Source organism: Anneissia japonica, unplaced genomic scaffold, assembly GCF_011630105.1.
Source record: "Anneissia japonica isolate Jap-2015-1 unplaced genomic scaffold, ASM1163010v1 scaffold3019_len273136_cov204, whole genome shotgun sequence".
Taxonomy (NCBI): Eukaryota; Metazoa; Echinodermata; class Crinoidea; order Comatulida; family Comatulidae; genus Anneissia; species Anneissia japonica.
In genome coordinates this window covers 241,427-261,979 of record NW_022756235.1, presented here as the reverse complement: position 1 = coordinate 261,979, position 20,553 = coordinate 241,427, and the positions used below count along the sequence as shown (strand labels likewise).

At 34.3% G+C, this 20,553-nt stretch overlaps 3 protein-coding genes across 3 annotated transcripts; 2 read left to right on the top strand and 1 right to left on the bottom strand.

Annotated features, from left to right (window-relative positions):
• Positions 1-353: 353 nt before the first annotated feature.
• Positions 354-9,959, top strand: LOC117124152 (selenide, water dikinase 1-like). The gene is made up of 7 exons (XM_033270299.1): positions 354-774; positions 4,478-4,578; positions 4,699-4,848; positions 5,095-5,207; positions 5,829-6,019; positions 6,571-6,807; positions 7,436-9,959. The coding sequence occupies exons 1-7, from the start codon at positions 555-557 to the stop codon at positions 7,603-7,605; spliced, it is 1,182 nt and encodes a 393-aa protein (XP_033126190.1). The 5' UTR covers positions 354-554; the 3' UTR covers positions 7,606-9,959.
• Positions 9,960-11,140: 1,181 nt separating this feature from the next.
• Positions 11,141-16,980, bottom strand: LOC117124153 (transmembrane protein 115-like). Its single transcript, XM_033270300.1, has 4 exons — positions 16,106-16,980; positions 15,009-15,152; positions 14,328-14,451; positions 11,141-12,160 (listed from the first exon to the last, which is right to left on the bottom strand). The coding sequence occupies exons 1-4, from the start codon at positions 16,728-16,730 to the stop codon at positions 11,965-11,967; spliced, it is 1,089 nt and encodes a 362-aa protein (XP_033126191.1). The 5' UTR covers positions 16,731-16,980; the 3' UTR covers positions 11,141-11,964.
• Positions 16,981-17,795: 815 nt separating this feature from the next.
• Positions 17,796-20,258, top strand: LOC117124151 (scavenger receptor cysteine-rich domain superfamily protein-like). Its single transcript, XM_033270298.1, has 5 exons — positions 17,796-18,148; positions 18,535-18,855; positions 19,005-19,187; positions 19,579-19,755; positions 20,019-20,258. Exons 1-5 carry the CDS (start codon positions 18,010-18,012, stop codon positions 20,135-20,137), a joined length of 939 nt encoding a protein of 312 aa, XP_033126189.1. The 5' UTR covers positions 17,796-18,009; the 3' UTR covers positions 20,138-20,258.
• Positions 20,259-20,553: the final 295 nt, after the last annotated feature.

Genomic DNA, 20,553 nt, shown 5'->3' with positions numbered 1-20,553 from the left:
GCTGGGTCGCGGTGTAAGATCAATCACCAAGTGGGTCCCGGGAAAAAGTTGAGAAGAGCTGCTTTAATTAATCGAAGGGCTACAGGAATATGGTGAAGCCCCTTTAGCTACTACATAAATGTGACAGACGCCCCAAGCTGGTGGGAAATATTTATACAATTTGGTGGGTATAAAACACTTTTTTGATAGTCAATAAAATACTAGAACGTCATATTATATTTTAACAATTAAATTCATCATTTTTCTGTATAAGAGATGGCTTTAGTTAATTTATTTTTATGAGAATTGATTAAATAATCATTTTACAAACGTACAATATACTCTAACCTCGTACGAGGGCGTCAAAATGGTGCATTGTGGGAAGCTTAGGTCAAGCTGTTGCAGATCCTGGGTAAGGTTTTGACCCTAGCGCGGGGATTATAGCGTAAAAGCTGGAAAAGACTTTTGGCTACCTTAAAATAATTTTAATTTGCATCTACAAGGGCTGGCATTTTTTCGTTATTACGAAGATTGTATTTAACTTTACATACCTGAGTTATCGTAGAAATCTGAAAATGGCACAGAGACCTGCATTTAATCCAGAAGACCATGATTTAGATAAGAGCTTTCGCATGTCTAAATCTGTGGACTTGAAAGGTTCTGCATGCTCATTGCGTGAAGAATCATCCGATAAGCTTTTAAAGATATTCAAAGACGAAGAAAATGAACTTCTTTCCCAGGATCAAAATGCTATGGGCTTACTTGACCAGCCTCAATCTATTATGCCACAACTTGGTAAGTTCCCTTTTAAAGTTGTTTGCGGCATAGTAGTACACAGACAAACAATTCTCACTGCACTGAATCTGAACTGCACTTCATTTTGAGTAGGGTCCTACTAAATACCACACGGAACCACTCGCAACCACTCGCGACCACACGGGACCACTCGCGACCACACGGGTGCAAAAATGATAAAAATATTACCACACGAGAGTAGAAAACTACTTAATAATCAATAGAAACCAACTTTTAGTACGGTAATTATCCAAAATATGGTAAAAATGATTTTTTTTTACAGGTTTTTCCGCCGTGCTTCGGAAGGTAATGCGGTGGACATTGAGGTTCTGTAACGCATTCACGTCTCCAGAAACGCGTTCAACCTTGACCTCTACAACATTCACTACGTACAGTACGTTACATTTCATCCTGCGTGTATGCCTATTGTATGTATAGGCCTATTATTCTACAATAACTGTATTTATTACTGTATCTGCTTTGTATTTTTTATACTCATGTGTTTTTGACTCTTATTATTTTAATTTTAATTTTTTTTTTTATTTGTATTGATCCTGTAGTTATGTTATGTTTTAGCCCAGAGACAAAGCTAGTTAACTTCTTATGAATAATGTTTTTAAAGATGGTATTTTGAGATGTTTTCTATGAAAATAAATAAATAAATAAATGGCAGTAGTACCGCTTTTTGTGATTCAATGGTAAATAAATAGATAAAAAAAATGAAAGGAAGGTTCTTTCAAATATTGTGTTTGTGCTTCTTAATGTAATTTTGTTGGTTTTGATACACCGTATCATTGGGAGTGTAAGCTCAATAATTTATAATTATAATCGAGAGACTTATTCTAAAGTATTCAAGGCACTCCACGTGAAGTCTAATTAACTTAACAATTGTATATAATAAAAATGAAAAATATGTTTTGTTAATAGTAATATTTAATGTACAAAATTGCACTATTTATTACACATGATAATAATATTAAGAATAATTATTTTTATTTATTATTATTATGCTATATTATTATTATTATATGTTAATATAATAGGCCGTATACCTATTTAAATTATGTATCTGTTATAAAAATGGAAAATTTAAAAATATATACTGACAAAATAAATGTGGGTGTGACTCCCACGGAAGATAAAATTGTCAGTTCAGAATTCATTCCATTTGGTAGGCCTATTGGATTTGTATCAAGTGTAAAACAATTGAGGAAAGGAGATTTTCTGCATTAATATAAAGAATAACAAAGAAAATTGGTAGGCCTATTGGATTTGTATCAAGTGTACAACAATTGAGGAAAGGAGATTTTCTGCATTAATATAAAGAATAACAAAGAAAAAAACTTATACATATAGATATATAAATAAATAAGATTCAGTTCCATTGGGTTACGGGTAGAATATAAACAAATAGATTCAAGATTACAAAAATAAAATTGTTTTATTTATACATTTTTATTCTCATCAATTAACTACTCGCATCGGAACCGCTCAATTTTATTATTGTATGTTATGTAGATAGATTTGTCGATTGTACAGTATTCTAGTTTATTGACATATATCAGCCCTGCAGCTATATAAGCCATTATTGTTATTTTATCAAGTATAGGTCCTGTCTCTTATACACATCTAGATGTGTATAAGAGACAGTGCTCATATTCGGTAATTGGACCTCGTCGCTATCTACCACTCTGCTTTCGTTATCTTGTCGGAAAAGTAGACTGATCAAAAGAGAGGATGTTGTTGTGACTCCTTATAAATAACAACTCCCTGGTCTATGTAAACACCGCTATTCATACTCTTTAGCTGATGATTGTCTTCTGGTTCCATTTGGACCATTTCTTCTGTTTCATTCTTCTGCTTCTGCTAAAATTGACAACCACATTCCTTCGAACTTCGCATAACAATGATCATGTACCATGTCCTTATCCCTGTCTGAAATAAGAATGACATGTACTATATCTGTCTCTTATACACATCTTTTGTGTGGTAAATTTTGGGACAACAATCGACTTAAAGTAACTTAAATCACGTTCAAATGAACAAATACAGCAATTGTGCGGAAAAGTTTAGATGACTACGCCGGTTAGCAACAAACACTGTATGAATACCACAGTTAGGTTCGAGATGAATCCCTTTATTTTAAACTATCTCATTCAATTCTATAAATACAGAAAAGCATCATTAGAACTCAAAATACAATATAAATCCAAAACAGCAGCATAAAACTTTCATTATCTTTATGCATCATGACATTCAACATATGACCTTTAACCTTTATGTAATCAATCATCAACTATTCAGTATTCAATATCAACAAATGGTATCGAGCAATTCCCGTAGTACAAACCATAGCATAGTTAATCTTAGTTCATGATGTCTTATTATCATTGTTACAATCGATCCCTTTAAATTCACAATATTATTCTAAACTCTATTAAATATCAACTTCAAAATTATAACTCTAAACTTACTACTTTGCCGGGTATAAATACAGTCCGGTCAGCCTGATAAGTTCAGCTCAATAGCAGGTTAGCAAATTACACAGTACAGCATGACATGAACAACATCATAACCTAAATATTAATTAACATTATTAAACACTGTTTGCAATGTAAAGAAACATGGTAAAACTTAATTAGGAATACTAACAGTGCAGCAGCACTTACTGCATAAACAATTATCTACTAAGAACAAAGAAAGCAAGTCTATCTTATCTAAAACAACTGCGCTCCAACAGCATTAATAGAAAAGGTCATTTTGAGTAGGCTTGGGTGCCTTCTCGTACCCTGATATCAAGTAGTTTTTTAAAATGCTGTCGATACCGTCTGCTTCTGTTAACGAATCATTTATGATTCTCCTTTGGAGAAATGTTATTCGTTATACAGAGTATGTAGTATCATATAAGTGGACAATGTTTCAATTTTATAGTTTGTTTGTATTTTTTAATGAATTATTTTGGACACCCCTCCATCGGAAATTGCATTGCTTTGTTCATGTGCCGTAGATGGATTGGTACATGTTGGAGCAAGTTTTATTGACAAAATGAATCTCGTTCTCGGGTAAGTCTCGAAAGAAGGGACCATCTTACCTACTATTGACAATACTATTAATAAATATTACTACTAATACTATTAATACTAAACTATTGGCTACTGTATATGCATCGACCATATACTAACTCATTGGCTAGGCCTAACTTAAGATAGAGTAGGCCAGGTCCTACTGAGGTTTCCATGTAGGGGTCTAGGCCTATGGCTATGCCTGCCAAGTCTTTCCACCAAGCTTCTGCTGTTCTTACTACAGTACAGTATGAATGACTAAATTCCTAGTTAGTATTTTTTAGATTATTTGTTTGAATTGATTTTATTTTATTCTTTTGCTATAGGCCTAGGCCTAGATTTATTCAGTTTGGTTAATGAATGTATTTTTCCAAAAACCGAAAGGTCCACTGATTAATCTCAGATAAGAAAGTATAATACATACTCCAAGTATTGAAATACACGCCATCGTGTTGGGATTCAATATTTCGACATTAATTATGTCATCATCAGTATTTTTTAGATTATTTGTTTGAATTGATTTTATTTTATTCTTTTGCTATAGGCCTAGGCCTAGATTTATTCAGTTTGGTTAATGAATGTATTTTTGAATTGAATTTATTTAATGTACTGTAAATCATAGTTATTTATTTTTTTTTTAGGTGAAAGTGCTCATATTGGGATAAGACCATGCAATGGAGGTTTCAGCATGATTCAAAGTACGAATATGAGTCCAGCATTGGTGGATGACCCATATATGATGGTACTGTACTTGTAATTGTTAGAAAATGAATAAGTACAAAAAATCAAGTCAGATTCTCAGCATTTCTAGACTTTCAAAATGTCTGATAATGTTAATCTTTTTATTAATTATTCATTTTAGGGTAAAATAGCATGTTCGAGTACTCTGGCTGATCTATATGCCATTGGCATCTTGAAGTGCGACACTATTGTCATGCAACTTGGTCTTCCAAATAAATTCTCAGACAAGGAAAGAGAGGCCATTGCTCCATTGATAATCCAAGGCTTCAAAGTAAGATGTTTTAAACTGTTCACCACACAGTCACAAACTAAGCATTAGAGTATATACTTTTGCTAGCCATTTACTCAATACACTGTAGATTTACTTACAGTCCACTGTTGAAATTCACCATGCTGTGCACTTCTTCCTGTACATGTAAACTGATGTAAGTAAAAAGAAACAGCTACTGGTAATTGTTATTATTTTTTAAATATTGCATAATCACATTGAATGAATTAATATATTGTTTACATGTAGGATACAGCAAAAGAAGCCAAAACCGATGTCATCGCAGGTCACACTTTCTTGAATCCGTGGTGCGTTGTTGGGGGAACGACGACGGTTATCATACCACCGCATGATATCATTACGTAAGGTGTTTTTGTAATAGTAGTACTGTATTTTAATCAACATAGAGCTAAGACTAACAAGCAGCCCTAATGTTAGACTGCAATGAAATAATTGATAAAATACATTTACAAAACTTAAATGCTTAAATATTACCAGTAAAATTAATCCTAAAAAATACACATTTTATATAAATCTGTATATTTTTTCTTTGTTAGGCAAGACTTTTATACCTTGTTTAGCAAACCAGTCGCTCACCAATAATGATGATTTCAAATAAAAATAAAATATTACTTTTGGCCAATTAGTGCACCCACCACCACGAAAAAATGTAAATTTATTTTTAATCTACAAAAATAAGATATGTATATTTCTTCCTAATTTAACAGAACTATATACTACATTTAAAGCATTTAACCATCCTATTCACTTTTTACATTCACCAATAAAATTATTTTCTCCTCCATCTGGATGTGTTTGGCAAGAACTGCTCGCTAAATAAGAAAAAAAAAAAAATTTTTATTTCTTTTTCCACCCTTAGAAGTTTGCAAAGCAAGTTATAAAAAAAGTTTCATCTTATTAATAGTATTGTTCAGTAAGAATTATGAATGATGTTTATTGGAATAATTATTTTATAATTGTAGGCCTGATAGTGCAATTGTTGGAGATGTGTTGGTCTTGACAAAACCACTTGGAACCAGTGTTGCAGTACAAGTGCATCAGTTTCTGGAATTAACAGACAAGTGGAACCGCATCAAGCCCATTGCAGCTGCCGAGGATATTGAGAGGGCGTACCAGGAGGCCATGTACAATATGGCCAGGTTAAATAAAAATGGTAATATATTTACTTAATATTATTTTTAGACTGATGATAATTGATGTACAAGGTAATCTTTACTCATTCAATGCAGGAAGTTAAAAGCTTGCATGAAAAAATGTGAACATATACATTTATTTTTCAAAAAAAAAAACATTCATGAGTCAGCATGAGAAGTCATTGTCAAGATGCATTGGCTTGATTCATGAAACTTATAAAGTAGTATAAGTCAACAGCTGTAATCATAAGTGGTACATTGTTTGGATACACCAGAAGCCAGTACAAATAATCAATTTATTCTGCATTTACTGTCAAATTTGGAAAATTATGCCTGGGTGAAGCAATTGCCACAAAGAAGTGCATCTCCCCAATATTGATAATAATAATAATTTTATATTTTATTTTATATTTTGTTGCATTGTTTGTAGTTTACATTTTTAACATCAATATTTAAATTGTTTTTTCTGTATTGCTGTTAGAGCCACCCTCTCAAAAGATTATCAAATAAATAAGTAAATAATAACAAGATGATTTAATAAATAATTATTTTATTGGTGCCTTCTCTGTAGCTGCTGACACAATGCGAAAATTCAATGCACATGGTGCTACAAACGTAGACGGTTACGGGATACTTGGTGCTGCGAAACGATTGGTCAAGAATCAACGCAATGAAGTCAACTTTGTTATACACAATCTACCGGTCATCGGCAAGATGTCATCGGTGGCAAAACCGTTTGCCATTCAGCAGTTTTCCGCTTACGGTAACACGTTCAAGCTCACTCATGGTATTTCACCAGAAACATCAGGTGAGTTATTGTTTAAATCTGTGCATGGTTTTTAAAAAATTTTAACCATATTTATAGAGGGTGACCCTTCCAGCGTATCCTAGAGGATTGGCTGATATTCAGGGCCCTATTAAATATATGAAATAATGTGATACTTTTGTCAGCAGTCTCTTTATGAGGCTTAGTGAGTGGAGTTGTTTTTAGTCGTAAGAAAAAGGAATTGAAGAGATGACCCTGGGATTAGAAAGCAAGCATGGTTCTCTCTGGTTTTTTTTTTCAATATTGTAGTTGATTGCAAGTAAATTGTCATTTAAAGCCTATATACACAGAAGGTGACAGCGTCTGAATAGAATCTATTGTGTTATTTACATTGTGGTGTTTCTGTGCGACAGCAAAATTCAGTTCAGCAAAGAATAATTTCTAAAAATTATTGCTCATCAAAAAACATTCTGACCGTCAAGTTTCTGATGTTAAGGCAACACTGCATCATCAGTATTTACTATTAACATAATCTCCATGCAGTCACTAGATTACCTACACCCCATCCTGTGTGGTTTAATTTGCTTTGATCTTTGTCGGCAAGTTGTAATTCTAAACTGTGTGTGCAGTGTATTATTTTAAACACTTTGGATTTGTTTCCTATATATAGGTGGACTACTTATTGCTTTTCCAAGAGAACAAGCAGCCGCGTACTGTAAGGAAATAGAACGAGTTGACGGCCATACTGCATGGATTATAGGCATCGTAGAAAAGGGAGAGCGCAAAGCGAAGGTCATCGACAAACCAAGAGTCATAGAGGTCACAACGAAAATGAAATAAAATATTTTTTGCTATCCACAAATGTTCAGTAGCATCTTAAAATTCTTACAAATGTAAAAAATAATTTGCTAAAATTAATATGCTGAATTCATTGAATGGCATAATTTCGGATCAACATTGAACAATCATATAAATGGACATCAAAGTTCACCGTCTAATTGAGACCACCTTTGGGACCTGAAAATTTAGGGTGCTCAGTCTGCAATTAGAGGGTTACCTTGTGTTAAGATAGATTGTTGGTGCTTTAAAAAAGCGATCTTCTCGGAGGGCAAACTGTATTATGATTGAACCGTATTTGGGTGTCAAACTGACCAATCAGTACAAGGCCAGGGATTCAACGTGTACTACAAGTACATGTTGTCCCACAAGGGCACATGTTTATATACGTTTACTCTATTGTTTGCGCCAAGGGGCAAGCCTTGGCGGAAAGTTCCATTGAAGTCATTGATGCTTGGTCTCAAAACATGTCTTTTTCTAGCATCAACTTCTAAAAGGCATAAACAAAAATCAGATTTTAACTGTCTGCATTAATTAGTATCATCATCATCATTTTAATCCATTTTATAAAAAAAAAAAGTTGGAAATAGAATTGTTGGATTAAAACAAATTTTTCAGTAGATAGATGCTCTTTACATTATTAACTGCATGCTGGGTAAATATATAGATACTGTAAAGTATTACACTTTATATTTTTGTTCATTATTTTTTCAATTGTAAAAAGCACATCTGGGATTTTGTATGTGCTAAACTGGATAAAAAATAATAATTGAAACATAATTCTTTGTCAGAAACTAAAAAAGGTGTTTAATGGCAATATTATATTATCATGTGATTACTACTGTATTACTGATGCTTGAAAGCATTTTGTCAAACAATTTTGGGAAAATTATGGTTGCATTATTTTTATCAGTAAAACTGTAGACCATTGTAATTCTTACTATTATACTTTTACATGTAGAGTAACTACTTCTACCACAACAATATGTCATGTATGAACATTTTTAAGTGTAGTCTGCTTTTTAAAGATATTGTGTCCATCATTTTCTAGTTAATAGACTTGCAACTTTATTTTCTAATTAAATAATAACATGCTTAGCATTTTCAGAAAAGCAATATACTGTATATCCTTTGTTTAGTTTAAAATGTAGATACTGTACCTAATGTTTACTTGCTTGTTTGGTTTTTTCTGTATCTGATCTGAAACTCTAACAGGTACTTACTGTAAGTTCTATTTTGCATCAAGTTAAAATAATTTGCCCTTTATATCTTTCAAATATTTGGGTTGTTTTTTTTGTAAAATACTGTACTATGAACCAAAAGTCTGTTATGATGTTAAAATATAAACAATTTCTAAATGGTTTGAATTTGTGTTTTTCTAAAGAAGTAATACTTGCATCACCATAAATGCTTAAATAAGCGTCCCACCAAACATGATTTTTTTGCTATGAGCCGAGGCGCTTAATCGAGAGTATTATTATACTAGTGTGTTTAATGAAACACTTTGAGAAACAGTGTTAAAATGAATAAATAACACAATGAAGACAAGTATTTCTTAACGTTTATTTACGATGACATTGGACCTACGATAGGCTTACCGTACTATGGGAATATGAGAGATAGGAACGGGCATGAAAGCGCTACGCCAATATTTTTTTATTAGCGCTTCTCTCGAATAAGCGCTGTACTGAAACCTCCAAAAAAATTTTATAACCGCTGCGGCACTTATTCGAGCATTTATGGTACACCATTTCATCCATCGCTGTACGTACATCTTGTAGCTTTGATCTGCAAAGGAGTGTAAATGGGTACCTGGTGTGGTTGATATGGCAACAACAATCACTGTGGATCGGGAAAGATGCTTTGTAAAGGAAAAGTAGAGTATTCACTAATAGAATAACAATGTATGAAGTATAGTAAATAACTATCCCTACACTTGACAGCAAATAATTTTTAAATAATCAAAGTTTATTCAGTTTAGTTTTATTCTTTCATATTATGTAACTGTACAATATTTTTATCTCAAATGTTTCAATAAAAATTTGTTTATTATATTCTCTTCGGCATTTGTTAGATAATGAATGTGAAAACAAGATTTATTAACATACAATACCTTTCGTACTGGAAGATAGTGGTATAAATCAAATTATCTTTATTAAAATACTGTATTTAGAAAACTGAAAACAAACACCACCATACAAACGCTATTGTTGTGTTCGATATGTAAACTGTTGTTTAAAATTATACTATTTGAGTTACTGTGAGATGATTATACAGTGTTTAAATTCTATAACAAAACACCCAAAATATTCACAACTTTATAAAAAAAAATTTAAAAAAAATATCAACACACTAAATAAAAAAATTATAAATCCTTTTCAAATGGCTCTTGCGGCAAGTATTTATATCGGACAAACACGGTAGATGTCATTTGACTATAGATGTGTGCGACATGACTACTGTATAATGAGATACAATATTTGTCCCATGAAAATTAATGTGGACATTGTTTTCAATAACTCTTCATCCTAGGATGTGTACAATAACGCCAACCAAATGAAAATCTTTTAATATTCAGCGTAATTATATATATTTTTTTCAAATTGTGTCAATTAGAATAAGGTGAATAGAAAACATAAAAACAAAAAGTAATTCTAGGAACAAAAAACAGCTGAAAGCCCCTCTGCAAAATATTTTTTTTAATGATTAATTTAAAAAGTACATGTATAGTGAGTGGTACAGCAAGTGATTCCCTACAGCAGTCAGTTCTGACAGGTACTGTATAGGTAAATTATATACTGGTCAAGTTATGGATTCTGCTGTGGTAATTTTTGATTGGCTAATATTTTAATGCCTAGTCAAAACAGCAACATACTGAGATTTCGCTTAATCTCAATTACTTCATGAAATAAAATACAGTATATTTTTAAAATTTATCCATTAATATTTCATCAATTTAAAATCAATCTTTGATAACATGAAGAGAATCAGTATTTATTAACATTATTATTTTAATTATTTTGCCTATTTTTATGTCACCAATTCTGTACATAATACTTAATAGCTGAAAAACAGAATCAAAAGATTTCACCTCCATAAATAATACTTGACAATACAAGTGTCCCAAAGCTTTAGCAATTTGTAACTGCAAATATAGGTGCTATAAAAATAAAAATGAAGAGTTTCATATACAGTACAGTACCAATAAAAGTTGTTATAATTACACTTGAGTACAGTACTTCAAGTTACAGTACTTGTGTGCATGTTTGGTAGTGTAGCTCATGCGTTGGCTGGCATTTTGTGGCGAAGTATTTTTATAACTTGGTCTTCAGATGCTGATGTATTTGGTGATTATGTGCAGTGTGGAAGTAGTGACTCTGTCCATAGTTTGACATTTAAAGCCTGGCCCAGGCTTCATCAATCTCAGCTTAGCAAATGTCTTAAGTCAAAAAAGTTAAGATGTCCCAAATAAAATCTTAAATAAAATAAATATCTTAGGCTGATTTATGATCCAATCTTAGCAAAATCTTGGCTTAAAAATCATCTTAGATGGCGCCAACGTACAATCGACTTTCTAATTTTAAGCAATTTTTAAGCTAAGCAAAATGGATAAATTTGACTTATAGATGAATTTAAGCTGATTTCTAGTTTGATAAATCTGGCCCCAGGCACTTACAGTGTCTGATGGTCGTCTGCTGACGCAATTCTATTAAGAACGCAAAGCGACGATGCATGCGAACAAATCGTTTTTAATGACTGTCCGTTTAGGCTGTCACTAGCAAATCAGCAGACAGCATTGCGTCTTCTAGCGCTCACATAGAGCGAATTTGGATTTGTCGCACCGTCACACGAAGGTCGTAAAACGCAGTGAGAGCCAGGCTTAACACATAGTTGGATGCTTAGGGGACCACGTCCAATGTAGCACTTTCCCATACCATACTCACTCAAGGGTGTTGCAGGGCCCAGAGAACCTGTTCTGGGCTCTAGTATTTTATGCTAAACCACAATATATTTTAACATAATATAATATATATTTTTACATACATTTGATGTTTTATAGAGCAGCTTTGAATCAACTGAATCAACAAACCCAACAGGTATTACTCACTATTACAGTACATTTAAATAGAATATAAATTTTGTGAGGTGAGCCTGTGCAGGCATGTTGTCTTTATGTCTTTACAAGTGAGGCTACAGTAGTTGTCGCATTAATAACCGTGTTTGAATTCCAAGAGCTTAACAACCAATTAAAATAGAAATATAAGTTCCATACATTTCTCTTTGTCTACAAGTATATAAATACTGTAACCGATCATATTACTATCACATGAGTTTTTCATAGGTCTGGGTCACGTGACATTGTCACGTGCTGACCGTGGCTGCAGAGCTTTCCTCCATGTCAATGAGAACATCTTGTTTATCAGCTGCTGCGTCTTCTTTTGAGCTTGGAGGGAGACTAGCATCATCCGATGTACTTGGTTGGTCATCCATGCTAGGCCAGTCTGTTTGTTGCTCCACCCTTGTTAATCTTTCATTCAAAGCCTTCAAAGCGAGTTGCCTATGCAAAAAACAAAAAATTACAATATGGTATGGAGACAAAGTAATTATGTCATACGAAAGTATATCAAAGAATATTGAATTTTTATATTTGTTCCACAAATTTAAAAAATTAACCCTGTGGTCTGTCATCTAGTTAGCCAAGATACTGGCACTATACTTGTTAAAATTAGATATACAGTTCACAAAGCAAAGATAAATGCAATTTATTAAAAAGCTGTATAGTTCAGTTTGCTAAATTTATTTATTTATTTATTTATTCAACAATATTTCATGAGGGTGTTCTTACAGTGAAGCTGACCCAAAGAGGCCCTCATGCATTACATACAAATATATAAATAGGTAGGTAAATATAAAAATACTATAGAAAAATATAAAGAAGAATCTATAATCTACATCAGCATGGAAATTTTAGTAATTGACAATAGTTTGTGTGCAATGCTGCCGCATGTCCTGGTATAGTGTTGTTTTGGCAACTTGCGAGAGGCGCTTGCAAGAGGGGTAATAACACCTTGCACTGACCTACAATATTAGGAAGTCTTTCAAAATCATTGTATTTACTTAGGTTATGTTAAATGTATCATGTAGAGTGTGTTTTTTTTTTTTAATCTGCAAACACAGTTGTCATTGTGCTGATTTAGAGCAGTCATATAGAAATACTTATTATCTGCAAACCACCTCCGCTTTCAGTTCCTTGATTAGGAAGCATTTAGGCAATAAAGCACATTGTAAACCATCTGAACTTCCTGCCAAGTGTTTTCAGAAAAATGAGCACCCATGCTAATCGTCTGCATCCTTTTACATTTATAGTAAGGTACTTTATGGCATGGTTGTTTTATGGTAGAATCATTTGGTAAAGAGCCTTTTTCCAGTTGATACAAAGCACTACAGTAGGAAAATGTAAAAAGGTCATAGTAATGAAAACGAGTAGGTTTTCATATTCTTTTTGAAATCGTGAACAGATAAAGAGTCCCTTAATGCCTGTGGGAGGGAGTTCCAATGCTTTGGAGCAGTTGCAGAGAAGTTGAAGGCCATATCAATGGCATGTTTCTTTGTTCTCTGTGTGAGATCTGGGTGATGGCTGCAGAAGATCTTGTACAGCAAGTTGGGGTGCACACTTCCAATAAGCTAAATACGATGGCACAGTGTTCTTGAGCAATTTGTAAATGAGTAGGAGTATTTTGAATGTTATTCCATGGTGCACCGGGAGCCAATGGAGTTGGTTGGGAAAAGGGATTGAACGAGTGCATGCAGGTAAGGTGAAAACAAATCTAGCAGTCTTGTTCTGTAAGTGCTGGATTTTGCCACGATCTTTTACATTTAATGCACCATAAAGGGAGTTTACCAGACAGAAGCACTGTCTTAAAATAGACTTCCTGTGAGTTCATGTGTCTTGCTAAATATCAGTTTCGTATTTTTGCAATTTTCAATAAAGGGCCTACTGTAGCCAATCACAAATACTCTATAATCACTGATGGAAAGATGATGATTGCAACTACTGGATATTGCTGATGCAAAGCAGCCAGTCCATGTGGTGTATTCCAAGTTTGGGAATTTCCAAAATCGAAAACAGACAAGAAAAAAAAAATAAGCCTAGCATTTAGCTTAAGTGCTGTACAGCCAACCAAGAACAACGGAACATAATACTAGGCCATCATACATGTCTTGTAAATACTGGTACAGTACAGTAAATAGGCAGTTTTCGCAGCACGACGTTAACCTTAACGGATGACGTCATAATTTATTCATCTTCAATGCGGAGTACGTTAATTTCAGGATTTTACGTGCTCGAGGTACGTTACGGGTTTGCGCATCCATATTTCGATTTGTTTACAAAAGGGGTGGAGCTATCGTGCTGCATGTCGGGTACTAACGTTAAAGTTAAGGTTAACGTCGTGCGGCGAAAACTACCTAATAATTTGTTTGATCCTACGCTTTTAGAAACAATGGCCCTCTTTAGATTAGATTGACTACTGTTCATCATAAATAACAAATTTTAGAACCAAGTTTAGAAATGTCTGAAGACCAGGCCAAATCGCACATGCACGATCAATGTTAGTTAGAAATTTGCATACAGAAAACACAGACGATAACAAACACTTGTTGACCCAAGGGCGAAACCAGATTTTTGCTGAAATTTTAAAATTCTTAATGATTATTTACAGTACCTTCTCCTTTCTGCATCAGCAGGATCTGTGCCGGGTAAGGTGATTGTGATGGCTGAGGGCGCTCCAACATCGTACTTCCGTACTTGTTTCTTGCACACTTTGATTCGAACCAAGAACCCATGAACTACATAAAAAAATTAAACTCTTAATAAATTTGTTAACATGTTGGACCAGCGATGAGTATACTCGCCCGCAAGTTCTTGCAGAGGGCGCCAGGGACGAGTATACTCGTCAAAATCAGGGTAACATTCTAGCATTTATAACTTCTTTGTTATACATTGTAGAACCACAGACTCAACGGTTGGTAGTTCAGTGAAGATACACCTAGACAATAACGTAAAAATGGCATATGTGGGGACACCATTTGAACATATACTGTACAGTACCAACCCACGTAAAAAGCGGACAAGATAACTTGCACTTGGCATAGTCAATAAAAAGTGCTATCACAGTGTCGTCAACAAATTTTTTCCCGCCAATTTATTAGACACATCATTTCGATGATATATGACTAGATAAAATTCCAAAAAAGTATGTTTGTACATGTACTGTAAACTTGTTTTGACATACGGGAAGGAACCCTTTAAAAAAGGTCTGGCAGTCAATGTGTTAAGAAACACCTAAAATGATCTGCAGTGCATGATTAATCCAAAAATACTTTAAACGATTTACATACAGTACCTGTATTAGAAACCACAGCGATAGGAGGTCGGACAATTTCTGGGAAGAAACTGGCAAAACTAAATAAATCTGACATGTCCCCTCGAACCTTGCTGTCTCCCTGTTTCTGATAAAACCTCAAATATATCCAAGCTGCTAAGATTCCTGTATAAATAACATTAACACAATGCCGTTACTCAGAATATGTACTTGTATCAGTTGTATATTGTAAGTAGTCTTCAACAAAGAATGTTCTATTTCTACAGTAATTTCTTTTTAGCACAAACATCCATAGGTGAGAAAGTGTTTATTGCCTTATATTTTATAGATAATTATCATACAACCATACAGGTCTCCCTCCAATTAAAGACCACTTTTGGGAATGGGGTTGCCACGTGGTCTTTAACACTTTGGTCTCTAATTAGAATAGAATAATAAAAATAAAAGACATTTGTTTATATGATGGGACCACAGAAAAGTGGTCTCTAATTGCAGATTTTGTCTTTAATTGGAGAGGGTCTTTAATTAGAGAGAGACATGTATAACATTTTTTTCTAATGATGTGCAAAAAAAATTGATAAATTATATAATGTACTTTCATTCCTGACAGCAACTGTTCATAAAAGTTCTATCCTATAATCACCAACTTTGCTGTTAGGTAGCCTCATACACAGAACAACCTGATATGCCAAAGGTCATATTATGACAGATGGTGTAAGCAGAAAGTTCCTTAAAGGCTTCAGAATGTAACATAAGGCCAATTCATAGTTTGAACTGCACATGCCCATATCAAGGCCAATTGACATAAACAAACATACACTCGACATAGGTTTATGTTATGACTATGAATATGGGCATGTGCATTCAACAATAAGTATATGAAAAGGTCTACAGTAGGCACCACATTTCAAGAAATGCTCATCTTGATCATGATCTTGATAGAGTAATTGAAAAACTCCGGCTGGAGTATCACTCAAGGTTTGGATAGTGGCGACAGAGTGCTACAGTATAAAACTTGTACGTACTGTAGCCACTTATTTGCATAGGTAGGCCTACAGCGTGTATGCTATAAAGAAATAAAACAATTTACATATAATATGATAAATGCACAACAGTACCTGAAACAACCAAACATGGATAGGTTCCAGACACCAAGCCAACTAGCTTCAGAATTATGGATATTAAGACATGCAAAAGAGCGATGTCTTTGACATATACTTTTATGGGACCAGTTGGCAGTTCTTGGTCACCTATCACTTGCTTTAATGCAACCGTTGTCCCAGCTATTACACCGGTCATCCCAAAAAAATGTGTGTCGAAAAGATAGTAAATATTCGAGGATCCCATGTAGATGAAAAGGTATATCAATGATGAAGTGACCGCAGAGCCCACTGTAACTATACTGAAGAATATCAACATTTCTAGTACTCCCCACACGGGTTCAACAAACTTTCCACATATAACTACAGCTAGTACACCTAATATTGCATTCCAGATATGAGTTTCAACGAATGGGTGTGTCAGAAGTGTCCACACTCGAAAACTTGGAGGAAACACCAACCCCGGTGTGACGGATAGCGTCTTCAAAAGAGTTTCATTTTCGACAAAGATTGACGTGAAGTAAAAAAACAGAAGTCCTCCACAAATTGCTTTAATGACAACACTGCCTTTTGTTAGTGCAGTTCGGATATGCTCCATCTGTAGTTGTACTTTCAGTGTTGTGTGTGTTGTGGAAGACGCCATCTTGTTTCGTCGTGGACATAAACACGTCACGAAGCTTACATCAGCCTAAATCCGTTACAAGAACCAGATATAACGAATAAAAATCAAATCCGTTTATTGTATGGTTTTCTATGCAAAGCTTTAACAGATGTGCCTAGCAATCAAACCTCTCATGTAACTCTAAAGTTGAACATTCGACGCATTTATAGGTCAATTCATGAGTTCCTTCTTCTGCAGACACATCTTGTTCCCGAACACAACATTGGTTATAGCGCCCTCATAAATTTGATTGCTGAATGCTGCCCTCAAAAATACAATACAGACCATACCGGGTGATTGAGACGTAGGCCTGTCTAATTAGCTCTAAAAACCTCGAAAAGAAGCCCAGTGAGCTTAACCTCGAGAAGAAGCCCATCTTCAATTGTAGCCCTTTATTTATTTTCCAAATACAGCCACGAAAAGAGGCCCATCTCGAAAAGAATCCCATGGGTATCTGTTCAATCACGAGACATGTCTCGTGTTATTACTAACGCCCCTCGAAATAAGCCTAACTCATATTTTGTCATACTGTATTTAAATTCATTTTATAAATTTATTTTATACTGTTTATGTGATTATGTCAATTACATTTTAACAAATATTTAATATATCAGGAAATTGTACTATATTTGTCAGATTTTCAGCTAATAGGCATAGGAGGCCTACTTTTAAAGTTGCCAATATACTGTATTATAAGTTAGATTTACAGTGCTTCATTCCAATAATGGTGTAACTGACAACATCAAACATATCGCATTCTTGGGGCTGTCTCTTATACACATCTAGATGTGTATAAGAGACAGATGATATACATATTCATTCATTCATTCATTCTCTTTTTATTTCGGAAATATATCTGTATACTTACAATTACCAGTTACAATGAGATAACAAAAAAAAAGAAAAAAAAATGAATACAGCAAGTTATTCCATTTCGGATAAAGCTTGAAGCTTTTAAGGATATGCTGTGACACACAGTATCATCTAACTTGTTGCAACTATTTGTGGCTCTTGTCCTAAATTCTAAAACGGATTTTATATATATTTTCTATATATTTCAGATAGATATAATGGCCTATTCTGTTTGGAAAGCTTTCCAGGTCTAAATTCACTCGTTAGAGTGAAATATCGCAAAGAATGGTATTCAATCTGCGGGAAGATATGGCCAAAAGAAGGTGCCAACACTGTATGTAAGCGACATAATCATATCGGGAGTTTAGCAAAGAGCGTGTCGTCCGAACCGGCCGGGGTCGGTACATCCATGAAGTTGGCAGTCATTGACTGGAAATGTATGGAGGGTAATTGCAATAAATGTGAAAATTGTATAAAACTCATAGATCGAGAACCTAGTACCACAAACGGAGATTCATGTAGCGACGTTGCTAGAGTACAATGCCAAGGTAAGGTGTATTGTGTTTCGGTCCAGGGTCATCCATGTGACACTAAAGCGAAACGACGAAGTACGGTGTTGCCATAACTATGTGCCGCTTATTTAAATATTTCTTTAACAATTCTGTTACCAACCTCTAAATATAGGCCTAACGATTAAAAAAAAACCATGTTATTTCTTCATAACTAATTAATTATTATTATTTAGTATTATACTCATTTTATAAACAAGCCTATATAATTTTTATTTATTTTTTCACACAGGCATTGAAAAGAGCCATTTGATATTGATTCAGTTCATTCCTTATGACTATGTTTCCCGTACGATAACGAATAGAGCTAAATAAACTAGGCTATATGAAAATTTAAATTCTTGAAATATCCTATTTATTTCTAGATATACGATTAACAAAGAATACGTTGGGTACAAGAAGTGGCATGCTAGAGAAGTATCTATCTGACAAAAAATGGGGAACAGTGTGTCCATTAACGTGGGATATATCTGAAGCAAGTGTAGCTTGCAATCAACTGTATTCGTGCCCAGCACAGGATGCATTAGCAGAGACCAAATATCGTGGTAGGACTGTTGCTTCGGTGCCAATAAACGTGCGATTTTTCAAATGTTATGGCAATGAATCGTCACTAGACGAGTGTGAATCCATGCTTGGTGACACTTGCGCAAAGGGTGATCAACGTCGTGCCGGTCTCATCTGCAGAAGTAAGTTTTCTTTTCAATTCTTCAAATTCCATATTTAATAACATCCTGGAATTCTTCTCCTCCTTCTCTTTCTTCTTCTCCTCCTCTACCTCTCTCTTGCTTCCCTCCCCTTGTGAAATTTCTAAGCACATTGTACAACATTTTTGCAGGTAATTGTACTCGGCCAATCCAGTTAACCAACGTGTTGTTATATCCCGACAGAGAGAATTACGCGCCAAATGAACAGGTTAATATCTCTTGCGCCCCAGGTTACCAGCCACAATCTGGAGAAACAGAGAAAATCACATGTCAAAGAAACTGCAGATGGACTGAACCAGAGATAGAATGCAAACGTATGTAGGCCTATATGGCCAATGAAACAAACATTAATAGGGGCCTACGTATTTTTATTCCTAAGGTTCAATCTATGTTGGCAATTTCAAAATCAAAGAAAGAAACTTCATGACCTTCTGAGATTCAATCTGTATTGGCAACTTCAGATTTAAAATGAAACCTACCGACCTCCTAAGACTCAGTTTGCGTTGGCAACAGGGGACAATCAAGATCACCTAAAATTCAATCTGTGTTGGCAACTCCATTTAAATACTCTCAGCATGATCTCCTCACCTTCAGTCTGGCCGCATTTCAAATTTTAAAAATGCTCACGACCTCCACGCAGTTATCATTATTACAAAGACTATATAAATTTTTATTGTCATGTAATTTTCATTTTCTTTTCTGTAGCCGTGTGCGATCCACCAGGTGAAGTGCAAAATGGTACGTTTGCTCCTCAACAAGCGTTCTACTACGCCGGCATATCGGTTAATTTCACTTGTCAAGAACATTTCAAACTGAAAGGATTTTCTATGTTAACTTGCCGGGAAGATCGAACTTGGAGTCAAAATTTACCAGAATGTTTAGGTAGGCCTAAATATAATAATAATCATGATCTGTGTTGCAATGTTCATTTTGTTTTTCTTTTGGAGTTGGAGATGTATGTAAGGATTAAGAGAATATCAAAACAGTATAATCTGTAATCAATTCATCGTTGATATTCATCGGCACTGAAAATCATTATTTTTTTTTCTTATCATGTATGTAAAACTTTCAAGAATAAACGTTACTTTATATAAGAAAATTAAGCCTGTTGCTTGACGATTATTTTTTTTAATTATTATTTTCAGACGAATTTAAGAAACCACCACAAGAAAAACGCGGAGAAGATGATGGTGAGTTGGTTAATTGTTTCTTTTTTCCCCCTTTTTTTTGTTCAGGATTTCCCACAGGTGAAACACATAGGTGAAAAATCAATAAATGCGAGGTAAAGGCACCCTATCGTACCATCCCGGTGTCCCTGATTCAAAGGTAGAATTTAAGGCGTGAACATAAAATTACAGTGAAGTACGACAGTATGGGATTTTGCTACTAGAAACTATTCTCAGTAGTTAGAACATGGTCCGATCACTGATATTTTTTTAATGAATGTAATTTTATAAACATATGAATTCGTTGAATGTCATCAAATATGACCTCGCATGTAGAGGCTGTGATTTGAACACGTATACTGATATCGTAAGGTTAAGAGAGATTGCCTTATAAATAGAAAAACCATGGTCAGATAATGTTCTATTAGTCCAATGAGAGACTTAGGCCTACCAGAGATTGAAATGATAGGCCTATTTTGAATTTTCAGCTTTAGAATAAAGTTCAATATAATTA